This window comes from Rissa tridactyla, chromosome 20 (assembly GCF_028500815.1).
Source record: "Rissa tridactyla isolate bRisTri1 chromosome 20, bRisTri1.patW.cur.20221130, whole genome shotgun sequence".
Classification (NCBI taxonomy): Eukaryota; Metazoa; Chordata; class Aves; order Charadriiformes; family Laridae; genus Rissa; species Rissa tridactyla.
This window is the reverse complement of record NC_071485.1, coordinates 5,975,958-5,994,421: the sequence shown is the minus strand read 5'-3', so window position 1 is coordinate 5,994,421 and position 18,464 is coordinate 5,975,958. Positions and strand designations below refer to the sequence as shown.

The 18,464-nt window shown below is 62.2% G+C and overlaps 1 protein-coding gene across 1 annotated transcript; it reads right to left on the bottom strand.

Annotated features, from left to right (window-relative positions):
• Positions 1 to 295: 295 nt before the first annotated feature.
• Positions 296 to 17,678, bottom strand: RHOBTB2 (Rho related BTB domain containing 2). The gene is given in 12 exon segments (XM_054224992.1): positions 296 to 3,172; positions 3,252 to 3,357; positions 3,545 to 3,633; positions 3,754 to 3,904; positions 3,989 to 4,107; positions 4,994 to 6,018; positions 6,114 to 6,299; positions 6,403 to 6,506; positions 6,686 to 6,700; positions 6,702 to 6,888; positions 14,393 to 14,470; positions 17,618 to 17,678. Coding segments are annotated over 11 exon segments (2,280 nt in total). The 5' UTR covers positions 14,452 to 14,470; positions 17,618 to 17,678; the 3' UTR covers positions 296 to 2,933.
• Between the last annotated feature and the right edge of the window lie 786 nt (positions 17,679 to 18,464).

The following is an 18,464-nucleotide window of genomic DNA, read 5'->3' as shown; positions in this document are numbered from 1 at the left end:
CATCCACCCTCCAGCTGTCTGGGTTGCTCCTCAAACATTTTACCCCTCGCCCTGGCTCTTCCGCATGGCTCAGGGACAACTTGGCTGGAAAAACTACTGCGTTACTTGAGCTGGCTCCGTGTGGTGCTGCCCCGGTACAGCCCAGCCCACCGGGACCTTCCCCAGCACGGTGGGAGAGCGCGAGGGGCAGCGCCAGCCCCTCTCCATGGCCAGGGCCACCATGTGCTGCCCAAGCGCCCGTCCCTCCCGCTGCCGCCCCTTCTCCCCCCTCCTCACCAACACCTCCAAAAAATCCCGTCTGTAAAACGCAAGCAGAAAGTTTGCATTTCTGTATTTATTAACTGTAAAGGTTACATATTTTAACTTAAAACCTAATATAAAAATAGTAGTTCTTGGTTTTTTTTTTTACTATGCATGATTGTGTCATTTTGTACAGAGCTCTGGCCCAGCCAGTTTGGTATTTCCAGTGTTTACGCGTCTATGAAGGAAGAAAAAAACTTTTAAAAAAACCCTCCTGGTTTCTCATCTGATTTTTTTTCCCCTCCTTGCTCTGCGATGATGACGGTCCGTTCTAGGTTGCAGTGGGCACCAAAGGAGCTGGACCAGACGCTCAGCAGCTGCTCCGCGCGGCACTGAGGACCCAGCCCGTGGCGTTGGTGCTCCGCCACGCCGGCATCCCGCCGGCAACGGCCCCCACCAGCGATGCTTCTGCCGGGGAAAAACTCGGCAGCAAACCTGGGCTCTGCCTTTACACCTACGCTGTGGGTCCCGCGCTCTTTAGGCGCCTGCAAAATTTAGGAGGCTGAAATCTCAGTCCCTTACGTGGGCAGGGGCTGGGACCCCGGGGCCGAGCGATGCTGCTGCCCCCCTCCCCATGACGAAGCTGTGCTGCGGGGGGGAGGGGGGGTCTACGGTGCTCCCCGCTCTGGCTGCCGCGAGCCAGGGCTCTGCGTGTTGCGATAGCTGCGTTGCGAATCCGTGCAGTGCTTAGTGAGGGGAAAAAAAAGAAAAAAAGAGGGCTCTGCTCGCCCCAGAAAGCCCCCCCTTGAGCTGCCCGCCAGCTTTCGCGGTGCGGTTGGGTTTATCGATAATGCTTCTGTTGGGTTCATCGATGACGCTGCAGTTTGGTTCATCGATGACGCAGGTCTGGGGCAAGTGCTGAAAGCAGAAGCTCTCGGTGACCTGCCAGGAGGCTTCATGCCCGAGGTCCCGTCCCGGCGTGCCTCCCACGCGTGCAGACCTGGGCAGGGAGCTCCTGCAGAGCCAGGCACGTGCAGGATTTAGTGCCGGGACACGGGGGCTCGGGTCCCGGCCTGAGGAAGGCAAACGGGACTCGGAAGCAGCGGCGAGCACCCGGATTCGAAAGGGAAAGAAACTCATCTTCCTACCTGCTCGCTGGCGCTGCAAAGTGTGAAAACACCGAGTGTAAGCTGGCTGGAGCCGCAACTTTGCTCCTGCATCCGTGGCTGAGGATGAGCATGAGAAACGAGTGACTCCAAAGTGCTCTACCGAGGCCGGCCGGGAAGAGGAGCAACGTGGAGCGGGAGGGGACACCACCGGGAGCATCCCTGCTGGGAGCATCCCTATGCACCATCCTCCACCCCTACGCTCCATCCTGGCCCTCCTCCATCCCTACACGTTCACTCCAGCCGCAGCAGCTTTGCCAGGGATAGGCTCAAAGGAGCTTTCCCTTCTCCGGTCTGGGGAAGGTGAGCGGAGGTTTGGGGTCCCTCCAGCTCCCCTGCCCTGCCCTGGCGGTCCCGCAAAGCCACGCTGCCTTCTCCTGCCGGTACCCGCTGTGGTTGTGCACCTACAAGGACACAGGTGGGACATGCAGAGTTAGTCCGATGGATAAATCCACCTCTCCATGGATAAAGCCACCTCTCGTTGTACAAGGGCTTTGTGGTTTTTTTGTTGGTTTTTTTTTTTTTTTTGGATGGCTGGATCCTGCAACGCTTCTCCACTGTCCCTGCCCATCGCGGCAGCGCTGGTGGGGGGTGGGGGGGTGCTGGTGTCACCCCGAGACGGGCACAAGGATGCCCCGTGTCCAGCCGCTTCCTCCCAAACACACAGGGACCACGCCGGGCTTTTAAAATACCATTTATTACAATGGAGCCTCCCAGGCTAAAATCCCAAGCTGGGGGCCTGGGGTTGGTTTCTGGTGTGGCAGGTTGGGGGGGAGAGTGGTTTTGGGGTTGTTTTATATTATTTTTTTTTTGCTTTAAGTTTTCTTTTTTTAAAAAAAAAAAAAAAAAAAAGATGAAAAGTCACAGAGGCAGGGAGGAGAGGGCTAGGGCTCCTGTCCCCTCCCGCTCCCTGAATTAGGAGAGACCCCCACTTGTGAGCAGAAGGAGGGATGCTGCAGTGCCTGCGGAGGCATTTGGGGATGGGGGGGGTCCCCTGCACCCTGCCTGACCCTGCTGCAAGTCGAAGGGGGTGGCAGGACCCCCGCCGCGGCTCCGGTTGCCCGGGGGTGCTGAGATGCCGTCAGGCAACCAAACTATATCCTGCAGCTTCTGGTTACAAATTGAAGTGGAAGCGGGATAGGTTTCTTCTTCTTCCTCATGCTGCTGATGTTCCAAAAAAAAAAAAAAAAAAAAAATAATCCAAAAGAAAAAAAAACCAAAAACCCAAATAAAACCACAACGCAGCCCTCGTGCTCCTGTAAACGTGAGTTTCTCCTGCTGCTCGGTCTCTGCTCTGGGGTCTGGGTCCCCGCGGCACGGGGAGAGCAGGGCTCCAGGAGCGCCGGGGGGCTGGTGCCCGGCCCCGAGCCCCTCCGTGGGGACGGGCCCCCCCGCTACCCGCCGTGTCCTGCGGGGCTGCGGCCGGTGGCGTCCGCTCCACGCCTGGCGCTGGGGCAGGTCATCCCCCTCTTCCTCCTCCTCCCCGTCTCCTCCCAGGGATGCTGGAGCCAGGGCAAGGACGGGCTTTCAAACCACAGCCGAGGAGGAGGAGGAGGGGGAGGAAGAGGAGGCTGTGGCTGCCGACGATGAAGGAGAGGAGGAAGGAGAGGAGGAGGCGTTCCAGAAGAGCCACCGCCTCTTGGGCTGCCGTTTGAGGTGGAGGTAGTCTTCCTTCTCCCGCTCCTTCTTCGCCCGCTGGTAGTGATCCTCCTCCTTCAGGTACCACACCGGCGGCCAGCGGTGCTTCTCGAAGTACTCCTGGTTCTCTGCGGGGAGAAGCGGGGGGTGTGAGGACAGCACCGGGACCACCAGGACCCCTGTCACCCCGCCCTGGCCCCCACTCACCTCCCGACATGGCCTTCATGTCCCGGGGGAACTTGCGGCAGACGTTGTTGTAGTTGGTGCAGATGTGATGGAGGCACCAGTCGGCGAGCTGGTAGGCGCAGTGGAACTGGAAGAGATGGAGCCCATGTCAGAGCCACCACGGGAGCAGGAGGAATTCACCCTATTCCTCCACGGACATCCAAGACCAGACCCGGTTGTCCTCTCTTCCAGGGCTCCATCATCCCCCAGAACTGCCGGACCCCTCTGCATGGCACCACCCAGCACCTCGTGGGTCCTGTCCCACCATGTCCTACCTGAGCCAGCTCCAGGAACACGAGCACGTCCCCATCGATGTCCACCATCATCTGTGCTGCCTCCATCAGACCGGTGACGGTGTACTGCTCTGTGGGGGACACGCGGGGTTACAGGGCGGCTGGGATGGGGTGGCAGTGAACGCATTGAGCTGCCACCAAGCTTGGGGACAGGGGGAGGACCCCGTCCTGCTGCAGCCACCCCGACTCACCGGTGAGGGCCACCAGATGTGGCAGGCAGAGGCGGTTGGCGAGGATGATGAGCTTCATGTCGTCGAGGTCGGGGCTGGAGCTGAACTGCCCGGTGTAGAGGTACTCCAGCACCGCCCGCATGCAGCTCTTGCTGGTGTAAGGAAGTGCCACCTGCGGGACACGCACCGGCTGTCACCCCACGGCCATCCCCAGCTGTCCCACCCTCCCGGGACAAATCCTGGGCTCTTTCCTCACCTCGTTGGTGGAGCTCTCCACGAAGGGGCCGCCGAACATGGCGGCCATCCAGTCGCAGCTGGAGATGAGCAGGGGCTTGTGGGCACTGATAGCACCGTCATCCAGCACGAAGGTGACATCTGGGGACAAGCAGAGGGATGCTACTGGGACTGTCCCCATCACCTGGGGCTCAGCCATCCCCTTCCACAAAACATATATCCTATACTTTGTCCTAAAGATCTCTATTTCTTTTTTTCCCAGCGTCCTCCACCGGCTCGGAGGAGCTCAGGGAAGGGTCACGGTGGGACGCTCCGGCTCTTCTGAGGGGTTTTCCCAAGGCACACCACGACACAAAGGGGAAAACCCAGGAGGCAAATGTCTTGCCCGAGCTCGAGTCCTTGGGGGAGCTGGGAAGGACAATAGGGATCTCCTGCCCCCGCCTCCCCCCCGCACCAGGGCTTCTCCCCGAGGTGCGCCAGGGGCCAGCACGCATCTGTCCCCTGACCGTGACAGCTCGACCACATCAAGGTCCATCCTCCTGAAACAAATTCGGCCGGAGGGAGGTTGGCATGTTCACACGTTCCCCCCTGGGATGTCACCCCGCAGCACCACGGCACAAGCCGGGGGCACGTGGTGCTTGGTGGAGAGCTGGGGAAGTCCTACCAAGGGCACGGTACTCCTCATAAATCAGATGACCCTGTGAAAATCTGGGCCCGGGAGGGAAGGAAGTCGCTTTTGCTGCTCTCCCGTAAATAAACCGAGCTGTCAGACGGGCCGGGGAGCAGGAAACCCTGGGGAAGGGCCATTACACTCCCACTTTCTGGGAAAAAAAAACAAAAGCTATAAAAATCCCAGAAATGCAAAGCGTGAGCAAAAACCCCAGGGAAGGCGAGTGAGCGCCTGCTGACCCGCGGCACGGCTGCCCTGCTCACGCATGGGGCAAAGCCAGGAGCTCCGAGCCCCCCATCCATCCGAGGATGAGGTGGGGTGCCACGGATGGTCCTCCCCCTCGGCCCGGGGTCGTACCCGAGAAAGTCCCCTTGGCCAGGCATTCCTTCACCCGGTTGGTCCTCCGGACGTGGAAGGCTTTGGTGATCTCCTGGTTCATGAACGCCTCGTTGTTGAGGATGTTGGCCACCATCATGCGGAGGTCGAACACCTCCAGCAGCTCAGCGATGTGAGCAATGTGCATGAGGTCCCGCTCGTTCTCATCCAGCTCCCCTGTGTACAGGTACTTCAGCACGGCCCGGAAAGGACCCGGCTGGATGGAAGCATCCATCTTCACCACCACCATGAGCTTGGACTTGTAGGTCAGCGGGTCTTCTGCCATCTCCTCCTGGATGCTGGTGAAAGCCCGGCTCCAAGAGGAGAGGTCCCTTCCCCGCCGCAGCCCGCGCTCCCCGTTCTCGTAGCGGTTGCCCCGCAGGATGCCATCACTGGTGGAGGCTCTAAGGCACGGTTTTCGCTGGCCGGATCCGGCCTCCTCGGTGCTCTCGCAGATATCAAAGCTAGCGGCTCGGAGGAGGAAATCCCGCCCGTGGTGCCTCTCCTCTTGGTGCAGCATCCGCTCGGCGGCCGCGGTGACGGCCACCCCGAAGCCATGCCCCGTGGTGCTCTGCTGGTCCTCCTCGCTCAGGTCCATGAGGAACAGGTCGTAAAATTTGGAGGAGGAGGTGGAGAGGTAGATCTTGTGTGCGTAGATTTTGATCTTCTCTTGCAGCACCAGGATGACGTCCGCGCACAGGGGGTCCTCCAAGAGGTGGGCTGGGCGCTCCTCATTGTTGGAAGGGGGGTCTGGGACCATGATGATGGGCGGAGGGGGTTTGGGGGGCAGGAAGGGGGCTTGGAGCAGGGGTCGCTGCACATTGCGGAGGTGGGACTTCCAGAACTGCAGGTGGCGGCGGGAGATGAGGGCAGCACGGATGGCATTGTCAAAGACGTCCTTGATGCCAAACTGGGCCACCACACTTGTCTCGTAATAGGGGATCCCCAACTCCTTGGCTACCTCCCTCCCCTTCTCCGGGGGAAGGATCTCGTTAGGTTTGATTGGCCTGAAAAAGAGGGGAGATAACGAAGAGACCTCTTCAGATGCGTGGTAAGGAGAAAGCATTGGGCAGGCATGGACAACGGGGCACAAGAGTCCCACCTGGCCAAGGGTCGCCGTGCCCGATTGACGGCCTCCAGGTCGGCGTAGCGCAGGTCGAGCTGGCAGCCCACCAGGATGACGGGCGCGCGGGGACAGAAGTGCTTGATCTCTGGGTACCACATGGTCTTCACATGGTGCAGGGAGTTGGGGTTAGCGATGGAGAAGCACAGAACCACAACGTCGGACCTGCGAGGAGAGGAGGGTCAAGGTCCAGCTTGGCGATGGAGCCAACCCCGCCGTGCTTCGGCATTGCCCTCCCTCCCCGCACGAGGCTCTGCCTCTCCCCTACCTGCCATAGGCAAAGCGCCTGTCTTTGTGGTGGTCACCAAAGGTGTCCCAGAGCCGCAAGGACACGCTAACATCGTCTACCACATCCCGGGAGCGCTCCAGCACCTGCGGGAACGGAAACACCATCCTGAGTCCTTCAGCCCTGCGAGAGCGGGGCTGTCCCCACTGCAGGCCAGGAGGAATTCACAGTTCCCCCACGGGGAGGATGCAACTCCATCTCCTTGGGCTTCCCGTGGGGCATCCATGGGCCGAGTCCCCCCCACCCCCGGCATCCCTCCTCTCACCTCCTGGCAGACGCGGGTACTGGTCGATGGCCCACACCGTGGGCACGTGGGTGGCGAGGAGCTGGTACTGGGTCAGCGTGGCATTGCAGGCACGGGCACAGATGAGCCGGGTCTTGCCCACTGCGTTGTCCCCGACCACGACGCACTTGATAGTTTCTACGTTTGGCCTCTCATAATCCATGTCAGAATCCATTAATTGGGACCTGCGGGGGGCGGAGGGAAGGAGGGGGTCAGCAAATATGGCTGGGATGAGCTGGGGGGCGGGGAGGGGGGGGAGATGTGTTGGGATGGGATGGGGAAGGAGAAGGGGATGGGGAAGGGGGAGAAGGGGACGGGAAAGGGGGAGAAGGGGATGAGGGGGAAGGGGATGAGGGGGAAGGGGATGAGGGGGAAGGGGATGAGGGGGAAGGGGATGAGGGGGAAGGGGATGCCGGGGAAGGGGATGCCGGGGAAGGCAAAGCAACAGGATGCTGCTGATGCTCACGCTCGGAGCCGCCGTCCCTTCGCAGCGCGGGGGAAGCTCTGCAGCGGCCGGCAGCCCCGGCGAAGGCAGGGAGCGAAGGCAGCTGCCCAGCCCTCCCCGCCTCGCGCTCCCCGCCGGTCCCCTTTAAAATTTAATGTTCTCATGGCAGCGTGCGTCGCTCTGCCGCACGTCAGACACATGCCCTGCGTTAGACTCGACTCTCCTCCCTCCCCGTCTCTCCGGCCCTGGCTCATGCTTGTTCATGTGAGATGAGGCTGGGTTTTTTTTTTTTTTTTTCTTCTTTTTTTTTTTTTTTCCCTTTTCACCCCTCCTCCTTTCCCCTTTCTCCCTCTCCAGCGTTTGCAAACGAAGCTTCCAGATCCGCCTGACCGAGCGCACGCCCCGGCACTGCCAGCCTCGCCGCCTGCCTGGCTGGGGGGAGCACCAGGATCTGGTCCCTCCACACCCCCTTTTTCCCACCCCGTTCCCAGAGGGGATGTTTGCTCCCCAGAGCAGCAAAGGAGAAAAAACTCGTTACTTTTCCAGGGGGCTCAGCACCCGTCGGGTTTGGGAAGGCTCCCAGTATTGCTCAGCCTCCCAGGACCAGCGATGGTCCAGCTGGGCCTCCTAGAACCACCGAACCCTCCCGAGAGGGAGGTTGGTGCTATGGGTGCTACGAAGCCGACGCAAAGCGCCCGTATCCTTGCAAACGGGGGTGCCCAGGTGTGCCACCTGGCTAAATCAGCCAGAATTAACTCATTGCCGCGTTAAACCAGGGATGCATGAGATTTCCAGGGGGAAGATGGAGCGAAAGGGGAGAAGGACAAAAAAAAAACCCACCCGACACCCCACATCCCAATTTGCTCTGAACTTCCCCGAAGCCGCGGATCTCTTCACCCTTGTCACCCCCTCCCGGCACCGGCCTCCCGAGCTGCTATAATAAACCACCAGCGCAAAGGCTCCAGTGAGCTAAAATACCCGGTAACGATGGCAACCGAGCCCTGCACGCGGGGACCACGGACGCAGCTCCCTAAAACTAGCAGCCTGGCAAGGACTTCCCAATGTTAGCACCTCCCTCCCACGCGCCAAGCTCCCTGAGCACACCTGGCTACACCAGCCTGCAGGAGGTGGCTAGCCAGAGGCGGGATCGGGCCACCAGCCTCGTGGGCAAGCGTCGGCAAAAGGCGGGTGGCGCAAATCCAGGTGGCTCGAGGTGCCAGCGCCCTGGCGTCGGCGGGTCCCACGGCAAAACTTCGCCGAGTTGCCGCGTCCCCTCCATCCTTTGGGATGCGGGGAATGCTGTCTGCTAAGGGCATTGCAAACCGGGAATCGCACCCTCCTGGGGCGAAAAGGAGCCAGGGCACGCTGTCTCCTTCCCCGTTAGCCCTTGGAAATGCGTTTCCATCTCACGCATCCCCCTCCACCAGCATCCCTGGTCCCCCCGCTCCTCCCAGGGATCGGGGGGTGTCCAGGGGGGTTGTTAGCGCTTCGCTGGGGTTATTTTTAGGGCCAGCCGCGCTCCCAATTCCACCGAGCTCATTCAGGCGATGCGGGGAGAGGGGGGGAGAAGGCACACGGAGATGACAACCGTGGCTGGCAACCTGGATGCTTGCCCCGCGTGGGGACCTCGGCTCGCACCCAGCCGACCGCCGGGGGGCTTGGGAGCCTGCTCGGAAAATCCAGAGCACCGAGGGAATTAAGGGATAAATGGTAACGGGATCAGCGCCTGTGGCGAGGAAGGGAAGAGGGGAAGAGCAGCGGGCACAAAACGAAGGCTCCAAATAAAGCAGAAGCACGTTGGGGAACTCTGGTGGCCCCACGGGGGTGGCTCACAGCCCCCCACCCACCAGACATCACCCCGGGAGGGGGCTGAGCCTTTTCACAGGGACAATTTTGGCAGGTCCAAGCTGCCACCTCCGCAGCCCCCCCCTCCCTGCCTTCCACCCCCCACCTCTCTCCTGGGGACGGCTCTGAAACCCACCGGAGAGCAAGAAATAACCTGAGATGCCGAAACATCGGAGCTCCCCCCCCAGCAAACGCCTTTCCTTGGGATGCAGGGCTCCTCTGGGCAGCAGCGCCCCCCCAGCCCCGCTCTCCCTGCCCGCTGCAGCCCCCCACCCAAACCACAGGCACCCAAATCACCCACACACACACATGGAAAACCCCAAAATTGCTCCTTCCAGGCTGCCCAGCCTATGGTTGCCACGGCAACTGCACCATCACCCCCGGGAGCCGTCGCCTAGCAACTCCCAGGCTAAAAATCCTCCATCCCGCACCTCGAGAGGGACGGAGAGCCCCCAAACTGGGGGGAAATTGCCCCAAACCAGCAGCAATGCACAAAAATAACATGGCAACCCCCGTGATCCTCCCGGCTGCTTTGGGGTGGGGGTGAGATGGGGCCCGGGCAGCCTCGGGGATGAAGCCGGGGCTGTGCAGGCCGCAGTGGGGGGGTGGTGCGGGAACGGGGCCCCCAGCGGGGCTGCAGCACGGTTGGAACTGGCCACCGCACCGGGGACAGGGGACACGGCGGGATGGGGGCACCGGGTCTTTGCAAAGGGGCTGGGGGTGCTCGGAGCACCCAGATTGGGGGTGTGGGGCATTGAAAAGGGGGTCAGGGGTGCTCAGAGCACCCAGACTGGGGGTGCAGGGCTTTGCAAAGGGGCTGGGGGTGCTCGGATCACCCAGACTAGGGGCATGGGGCATTGCAAGAGGGGCCCGGGGTGCTCAGAGCACCCGGATTGGGGGTACAGAGGGAGGGCAGGGAGCCGAAGGACCAGGAGCTGGGCACTGCGATGGGGCTGGGGGTGCTTGGAGCACCCAGACTGGGGGTGCAGGACATTGCAAGGGGGACAAGGAAGCTCAGAACACCCAGATTGGGGGTGCAGGGCATTGCAAGGAGGGCAGGGAGCACCAGGACCAGGTGCAGGGCATTGCAAGGGGGCTCGAGGGTGCTCGGAGCACCCGGATCAGGGGCGCAGGACATCGCAAGGAGGCTGGGGAGCAGCTAGGCTGGGGGTATGGGGCATTGCAAGGGGGTCTGGGGGTGCTCAGCGCACCCAGGCCGGGTGTGAGGGAGCTCGGGAGCACCGGGGCCGGGTGCAGGGCTTTGCAAAGGTGCCAGGGATGCTCGGAGCACCCAGATTGGAGGTGCGGGACGTTGCAAGGGGGCCAGGGAGCACCAGGACCGGGTGCAGGGCATTGCAATGGGGTCTGGGGTGCTCGTAGCACCCGGATCGGGGGTGCAGGACGTTTCAAGAGGGCCGAGGGTGCTGGGAGCACCCGGATCGGGGGTGCGGGACATCGCAAGGGGGCCGGGGAGCCCCCAAGCCGGGGGTGCGGGGCCTCGCAAGGGTATTTTGGGGTGCGGTTTGCCCCGGGGCCGGGTGGGGAGCATCGCAAGGGGGGCCGGGGGGGTGCTGGAAGCCCCCAGGCCGGGGGTGAGGGACATCGCAAAGCGGCGGCGGGCGCATCGCGAAGGGACCGGGCCCTCGCCTTGTCCCCGGAGCCGGGGCGGGCGGGATGCGCGGAGGCGGAGCGGGGTGCGGAGAGGTAGCGGGGGCCGGGGGGGAGGGTGGGGAGGGTAGGGGAGGTGGGATCCGCGGTACTTACACCAACACAGACGAAGCGGCGGCTCCCAGGGGCCGGGGCCGGGCTCGCCCCTCCGGACATGGCCACGGCGCAAGTTGCGCGGCTGTTCTCTGCGCGCCTGGGCGCCGCGCTGCGCGGCTCAGGGCCTGGGGCGCGGGGGCCCATGCCGGCACCTCAACGACCGCCGCCGCCCCCCCGCAACACTCCGCATCCGCGGCCCGCTGGCGCCTCCAGCCCTGCGCGGAGCCCTGCGCGGAGCGGCGCGCTGCAGTCGGGCCCGCCCCGCCTTTTCATTCACAAAAAACAAGCGGCCCCGACCAAAGCCCCGCCCCCACCCTCACCGCCACCCCCCCCCCCCCCCACCCAAGGCCGCCCATTGGCTGAGACAGAGCGGGGGGGGGTGCACGGAGCGGGGGGGGCTGCGGGCCGGCAGCGGCGATGGGGCGGCTCAGCGGGGGGGGGCCCGATCCTGCCCCTAACCCTCCCTCGCAGGGGTCTCCATCCTGGCCCCCCCCAATCCTGTCCCGCATGGGGGACACCCATCCTGCCCCCCCCTCCAAACTTGCCCCCCCACTCTAAACTTGCCCCCCACTTTCAATCCTGCCCTGCATGGGCGACCCCCATCCTGCCCCCCAGTCCTGCCCGGGATGGGTCTCTATCCTACCCCTAACCCTCCCTCACAGGGGTCTCCATCCTGCCCCCCCCCAATCCTGCCCTGCATGGGGGACCCTTATCCTGCCCCCCAGTCCTGCCCAGGACAGGTCTCCATCCTGCCCCTAACCCTCCCCTGCATGGGACCCCCACCCTGCCCTCCATCATCCGTGCATCCGACCCTCGTCCTCCCCCTGCATCTCATCCTCCGTCCCCACCCGACCCCCTCGCCACCGGGAAGGGGGGGGCACCCCCTGCCTGCCCCCTCCTCTGAGCACCTTTCCCCCTCCCCTTCTTGCACGGGGGCTGCGCAGGGCTGCCCCCCCCCGCCCCCCCGGGGTCCCAGCTGGGCCGCACACGGTGCTGGTGGTGCTGCCAGGCTGAGGATGGGGCTGTGCAAAAGGGGGAGACCCCTCATGCGACTGCTCACAAGCCCCAGACACCCCCCTCCCCCGGCCCGAGCACTCCCAGCCTCTCGTGGGGCTGTTTCCCGGTGGCGGGGTTGGCGGGGGGGGGCGCAGAACTGAGCCATCCATCCGTGCTCCCCGAGCACAGGCCACACGCTGCCGTACTGCCTTTGAACGCCCAGCCCTCAGCGCTCCTCGCAGCCCCCTCCTCACCCCGCAGCCCCCCCCCCCCAGGGCTGCCCCCCAACCCCCCCTCAGGGCATAAAAAAAACTCAAGAGTCATCTTTGCAGCGTGGCTGCCGGGAAGGCGTCTGGCAACGCTGGCCCCGCTGCTCTGACCCCGTATATCCGCATCATGTGATGCTTCGCCATCCTCTCCCAAGGCTTTCCGCTGCCTGTGGTGTGTGTGTTCCCCCCCCCCGGCATCGCCTCCGCCGAGCCATGCTTAAGCTTGGCCTTCCCCCCCCCGCCCCCCCCCCCATGCCTTCCTTCTTCCCGGTTCCCTTTCCGCCCGGATCAGGCCGGCGGGTTGGCAGCCCGCGGCGTGGCCGGCACGGATGCAACGCCGCGTCACCCGACGTCAAAACCGCCGCGCTCGCCTCACCTCGCACCTCTGCATTGGCAGCCGCCCGGCACGGCCCCCCCAGTAATCCCCCAGCACCTTTCCCCACTCCCCGGCCCCCTGCCTCACCTAACTCGCAGGACGGGGATCTCTCTCTCCATAGCAGAAGGAGATGGAGTCGCTTATTTGGGGAGGGGGGAGCCCTTTGGCTTTCGAGCCGGGCATAAGCAGCTCCCGGCGCTGCCTCCGTGCCCACGCCGGGACCGCGAGCCGGCGGCGAAGCTCTCGGCTTCACGGCAAAGCTATTTATTCCCCTGCAACCGGGAGCTGCCAGCAGCCGAGCTGCAGCTTGGAGCTTTCTTCTTCTTGGAGTGGGTCACGGGGAAGGAACACGTAAAGCTTTTTTGCCAGCCCGCATGATTTGGCTTATTTGCTCTCTTGTAGCAGGTGCTTAATTGTGGCGTAAAGACTTGCTGGCAGCTTTCTGGGCAGCCGAATTCCCGCCTGCCCCCCTCCCTGCCAGGCAAAACAAAAGCACAATTGTCACTCGCAGTCGAAACACCCCGGGGCTGCGGCGCTCGCTCCGGGCCCTTTCCCGGGAGGAGGCTTTGCCGGGAGCAGAGAGCCGGTGGCGGCGGGCACCGGGGAGGGCACCGGGCAGGGGAAGGGGCTCGGGGACATCTACGGAGCATGTGGCTGTTCCTCTGCTCCGGAGGAGGAGAAACACAAGTCTCGGCCAACTCGCTGCATCCCACCACTCCCTAGCAAGCCCATAGTGGCACGGTGTATGGCCACCCATAGTATGGCATGACTACCCATAGTATGGCATGGCTACCCATGGCATGGCACAGCTACCCATGGCATGGCACATCTGCCCACAGAACGGCATAGAATCATAGAATCACAGAATGGTTTGGGTGGGAAGGGACCTTAAAGCCCACCCAGTGCCACCCCCTGCCCTGGGCAGGGACACCTCCCACCAGCCCAGGTTGCTCCAAGCCCCGGCCAACCTGGCCTTGAACCCCTCCAGGGATGGGGCAGCCACAGCTTCTCTGGGCAACCTGGGCCAGGGAAACCACCCTCAGAGGGAAAAATTTCTGCCCATGTGCTGGCACGGCGACATCTGCCCTCCCTCAGCACCGCTGCCTCCGGCAGGGCTGTAATTAAAAGGCCGTTTGCTCCCTGCTCCCACGTCTCTCTCTGATTTAAGCCTCTTGAACTGGTCCCAAAGGGCTCCCATCTGCCCGGCTCCGTAATCACCCAGGCAAAGAGCTCCAAACCCAACGGCCGAGCACTGCGGGTCAAACTGTGAGCTCGTACCTCTGGCACCCGTTTTCACCCCGTAGCATCCTCCTCCCTCCGTCTCGCCCTCCCCGGCAAGGAATGAAGAAGCTCCCCAGATACCGCAGACACCAGCGGACATTGCTCCGGCCGTGCCCTCCCCTGTAAACTTTATGACTTTAATTCCAGGAGCGTTTCGAGGTGCTTCCTGCACCTCTGCCCAGCCTTGATGGGGGCCGGGGGTTGCCCTGCTGCTCCCGCATCTTGCGGGGGGACATGGATACAGGGATGCAAACCCCTTCGCCTCTCGCTCCTCGGAGCAGCCAGCCAACGCTCTGCAGCCTTCCCAGCTCTGCCCACCCGTGCCCCCCGCCCTCACCCCCAAATAAATCTGAGCTCAGCCATTATTCACCTTGTGGAGGGCTGAAGGGCTGTGACAGACCAAGGCAATGCATCCCTCGCCGGCAGCACCCCGGCAAATGCGGATTTGCAGCGGGGAGACACCCCGACACCCTCCGGCAGCCCCGGACCACGCGTTCCCGCAGCCCCCCACCACCGGCGATCTGCCTTTCCCTAAGCCCTGCCACCAGTTTTCCACCTTATCCGGCGGGGGGTGTGTGTGGAAAAGAGACGCCGTGGGGACGGTGCGTGTTGGAGGGGAGCAAAGAGCAAAGTTCCCTGGAGAAAGTGGCTGGAGGAAAAGTGCCAGCGCGGGGAGGCTGGAGGAGCCGGCGCGGCGGCAGGAGGGTACTTACAGGCTGTGAGCCATGGCAGTCATCTTCCCGGCGGGGCTGCCTTTCCCTGGGCTTTCCATCGCTTTCTCTTGGCAGTCTCTGAAAGGAGAGGGTGGTAAGGCTCTGTGAAAACACCCCTAAGAACCTAAAGCCACCTCCTGGATGGTGGCACCCCCCTACGCCGGGGACAGAAAGCCTTTGGGAAGGCAAGTGGCCAAGTGCATGGCCAAGGAGTGGCCTTGCACGGACAGAGAGGGCTGTCCCCCATCTACCGAGCGGCTCTGCCCGCCGTCCCGACATCTCGCTGCCAGCCCTGCTGTCCCCACGCCGCCACCTTCACCCCAGGGGGGAGATATATAGATGGAGATATACAGATATATGCAACACCCACCCCTTTCACCAAAGCTGGGTGTCCCAGTGACAGCCTCCAGGGTGGTCACCTACCACCCCCCTTCTCCAAGCGCCTTACCCTTGGGCTAGGAGCCTTCCCTGCGGGCACGTGGCTGGCTCCTAGGGTGGCCAGGAGGCCACCGAGCCCGCCGGCAGGTTTGCTTTGAGCAGCACTCCCCTGCTGTGAGCTGCGGAGGGAGGCAGGGCAGCAGGGATGTCCCCTCCTGCCGCCGGCACCGGATCAAAGCTGCCAGCACACGTCAGGCTGGAGCAGAGTCCAGCCCGGGCTCCGCTCCTGGCAAAACCAGCAGAAGCCTGGCTTCTACCAGGGCGTGGGTTTCGGAGACCCAGAGCAGTGCTGGGTCCTTCCCTGGGAAGAGCAATTAGAGTCACCCCTCCATTTCGCTGCCCTGAAACCCCCAAATCCCGCAGCTTTTCTTCCCAGGGGATGCTCCAAGGGGTCTCCTTGCTCAGGGAAGCTCCAGGTGGGCTCCCCAGCCCCGCCGCAGGACTGGGAGGGCTCAGCCTTCCCTCACCGGCCAGACAGGGAGGCCACAGCCCAGAAAAATGGGTTTTATGAGCTGAATATCCATTTGGACCCAGCCTCCAAGCAGCACTTTGCAAAAAGGCAAAGTCCAACCCAACCGCGATGGGGGCAAAGGGACCCTTGTGCCACTGGAGACGGCACTATGGGATGTGCCACCGCACTGGCGGGGAGCGGACTGTGAAGGAGAGTCCAGAAAAGAGCCGATACCAGAGGGGAAAGTCTAAAACAAGCAAAAAGAGCATTTCTGCATCTTCCATCCCCTGTCCTGCCAGAGCAGCAGGGGGTATCTCTGAGCCAGGAGATCGGGACGCCTTGGAAATTCACTGCGTGCGCAGCCGAATCCCGTCTCCCAGCCCTGAAATACAGCCACCTGATACGCCGCGGCTGATAACTCATCCTGCCATCCACACCACTGCAGAATTTCAGGGATTCATCACTGGGTTTATAAATATTTAAACCCAGCAGGAGCCGTGTACTCCTGTAAAACGCAACGTATTCTACCAGCAAAGCGTCCCTCCCTTTATCCCCGTGGAGAGCTAATGAACATCTGGGGCTCTCCTGCCGGATCTTTGGCAGCTGAAAAACAGGTCAGGGCAAAATTCAAGGTCTCGGTCCACAGCGTGCAGGATTTCTGCACCCTCCAGCTGGGATATATTGGATTCACCGCCCTGCTTGATGCAGAAAGCGCTGCTGATATGAAATTATAGCTAAGGCTGCTCTTCCAGCGGCTTTTCCCCCCCATCCCAGCTGGATTTTGGGTATGTACGGCCGGCCCTGTGCTCGGGGAGGGGTGAAGCTGCAGCCCCAGACATTTACAGGCTCCCCACTGGCCGGCGGCTTCATGCAGTATTCACAGCTTCATACAGTATTAAGAGCTGCTGACGCCTCGTGAAAAAACTGCAAAAAGCTTCTATTTGGGGAAAGTTCCTCTTATAACGGCGCATCCTGTGGCTTCTCTCTTTCCCTTTTCCTCCTGGTTCTCTTGCTAGGAAGAGGAGGGCGAAAAATAGGCTGGTAGGGTTGTCATCGAGCCCAGGGCCTTCATCAGGGGAGGAAAATAAACCCCCCCGAGCAAAAAACCCCAAGGAATTAATTCCCACGTGACACCCGGGGAGGTGCGATGGGTGCGGGGTGGGTGGCTGCGTGGTTTGCCGCAGCTCGGGGACGGATGCTCAGCGAGAAGGGGAACGTGGAACCTGTTGGGTCTTGTCCCCAGCAGCCAGCACCCGGCACGGAGCATGGTCTGGGGTGGGGGGCTCTGTGGGGTCCTGAATATCTCCACGTTTAAAAAAAAAAAGAAAAAATTAATTAAAAAATCAAAGAGCAAGGAGTCCGTCTCTAAGCAACTGTCTCCAGGAGGGACGGTGAGCAGAGGGAGGGGAAGGAGCAACGCTGGGTAAGGAGAAAACTTCTGGGGTCCCAGAGCCCCCGGCAGAAGCTCATGGGTGGGTGAGGGGGGAGCATCACCCTTTTTCCCAGCTGTGTAGCCCGGTGGCAAGTGGTGGCCCCTGGGAGAGCGGCCGTGCCTCGTGCTTTTGCTTGTGAAACGGCACCTCGGCCCCCAAAACCACTTCCTACCCCAACGGCTCCCGGTCAAACCGTGCTGCCTGTCGCCCCGCAGGCAGCAGGGGATGGCCAGGGAGGTGACAGCAGCACCAGGTGGCTTCGTGGACTTCCCAACACCCTGCCAAGGAGCCGTCAACACCCCATATTGAAGCAGCAAACAGCAGCCGTGGAGAGTCACCGGTTTTATCCGCTGCGTTCCCGTGGGACAGCAGGGTGGCATCCGTCCCACGCTGGAGGACTCCTCGCCCCCCCAACCTCGGTGTCTTCTCGCGCGTGGCTCTGGCCAAGGGCTCTCCTCTCTACCCGCACTGGCCACGGGCTACTCCTTAAACCCCGATTGCCACCAACGCGTCCGGCGGAGCCCCGTCGGGGGCCGGCAGCCCAATTCTCCACAGCTGGAAGGGGAGCGAAGGGGCAAGGAGGGAACCAAGAGCTGCGAGCGTCACCCGCTGCGGAGGCTCTGCACCAGCCCACAGCCCAACAGGCTGGAAACGGCCCGTGGTGGCACTTAAAGCCACTCCTGTGGCACAAATTGCCTCCGTTCCAGTGCAACCCACCGACCCATTTCCAAACCTTCAACCTTCACACCCCTTTGCATCCCCCTCCAACCCCCCGCAGCTCCCCGGCACGGGGGAAAAGCCCTCAGCGTCGCCATACCCCAGCGTGGCTACCGGGACTGGCCCTGGCAAAGCCCTGGGGAAAAAATAGGGGTTAAATTTGCTCCGGGCAGCCGTCGCGGTTACCTGCGTGCACCGGCTCTGCACCGTCCCGCGTTTCTCCCCTCCGGTCCAGCAGCTGCCTTCGCTTTCCCAAGGTGCTAACTGGCCTGGACAGGTAGGACCCATTTTTATATGCTCGCCCATGTGATCCAAACAAATGCCCTAGGGATGAGTTTTTGCCCTGACACAAATAAAGGGGCTGGGACTAAAACCTGTTGAACCACAATCCGTGCTCAACCGACAGGAATTTTCCACTCGGAGCCGTTCAGCCCGGCTCTGGGTGCGCCGGCGGCACGGCACGCGCCAGGATCCGCGCCTCCCCGCTCCCGAAAATCCCATTTCCCTACGCTTCCAAAAATCCCATTTCCCTATGCTTCCAAAAATCCCATTTCCCTATGCTTCCCAAGCCTTGCAGGCTCATTCCTAAATGCTTCCCATTATTGCAGCTGGAGAAAATGAACCTGGACGGAGGGATGGACGGGAAGCGTGAAGGAATATATTTGAGCCCTTGATTACACCTAAATTCTGCAAATCACTTGCTATTTCTCCCACGGGCTGTGGAATAAAACACACGGAAAATGCCAGCCGGGGTGAGAAATGTGGGGGGAATCCTTTCCCGCTGGAAAAATAAATACTCCCTGCATCCTCAGGGTTGGCAATGGCATTTCTGCACAGGTTGGGGGAGGCTTTTGGGGGCCACGAGCTGCTGGTCCCTCCCCAGGATGCTCCTTGCAGCTCATCGGGGATGCTGATGATGGGGTGCTGGTGAGGAGGAAGGTGGGTACCAGGACTGGGGGGGGGGACTCACAGTGACCAGAAGTGACCGGGATGGGAATGGAAAGGGCAGGGAGAGCTTCGGATAAGCGGCGGT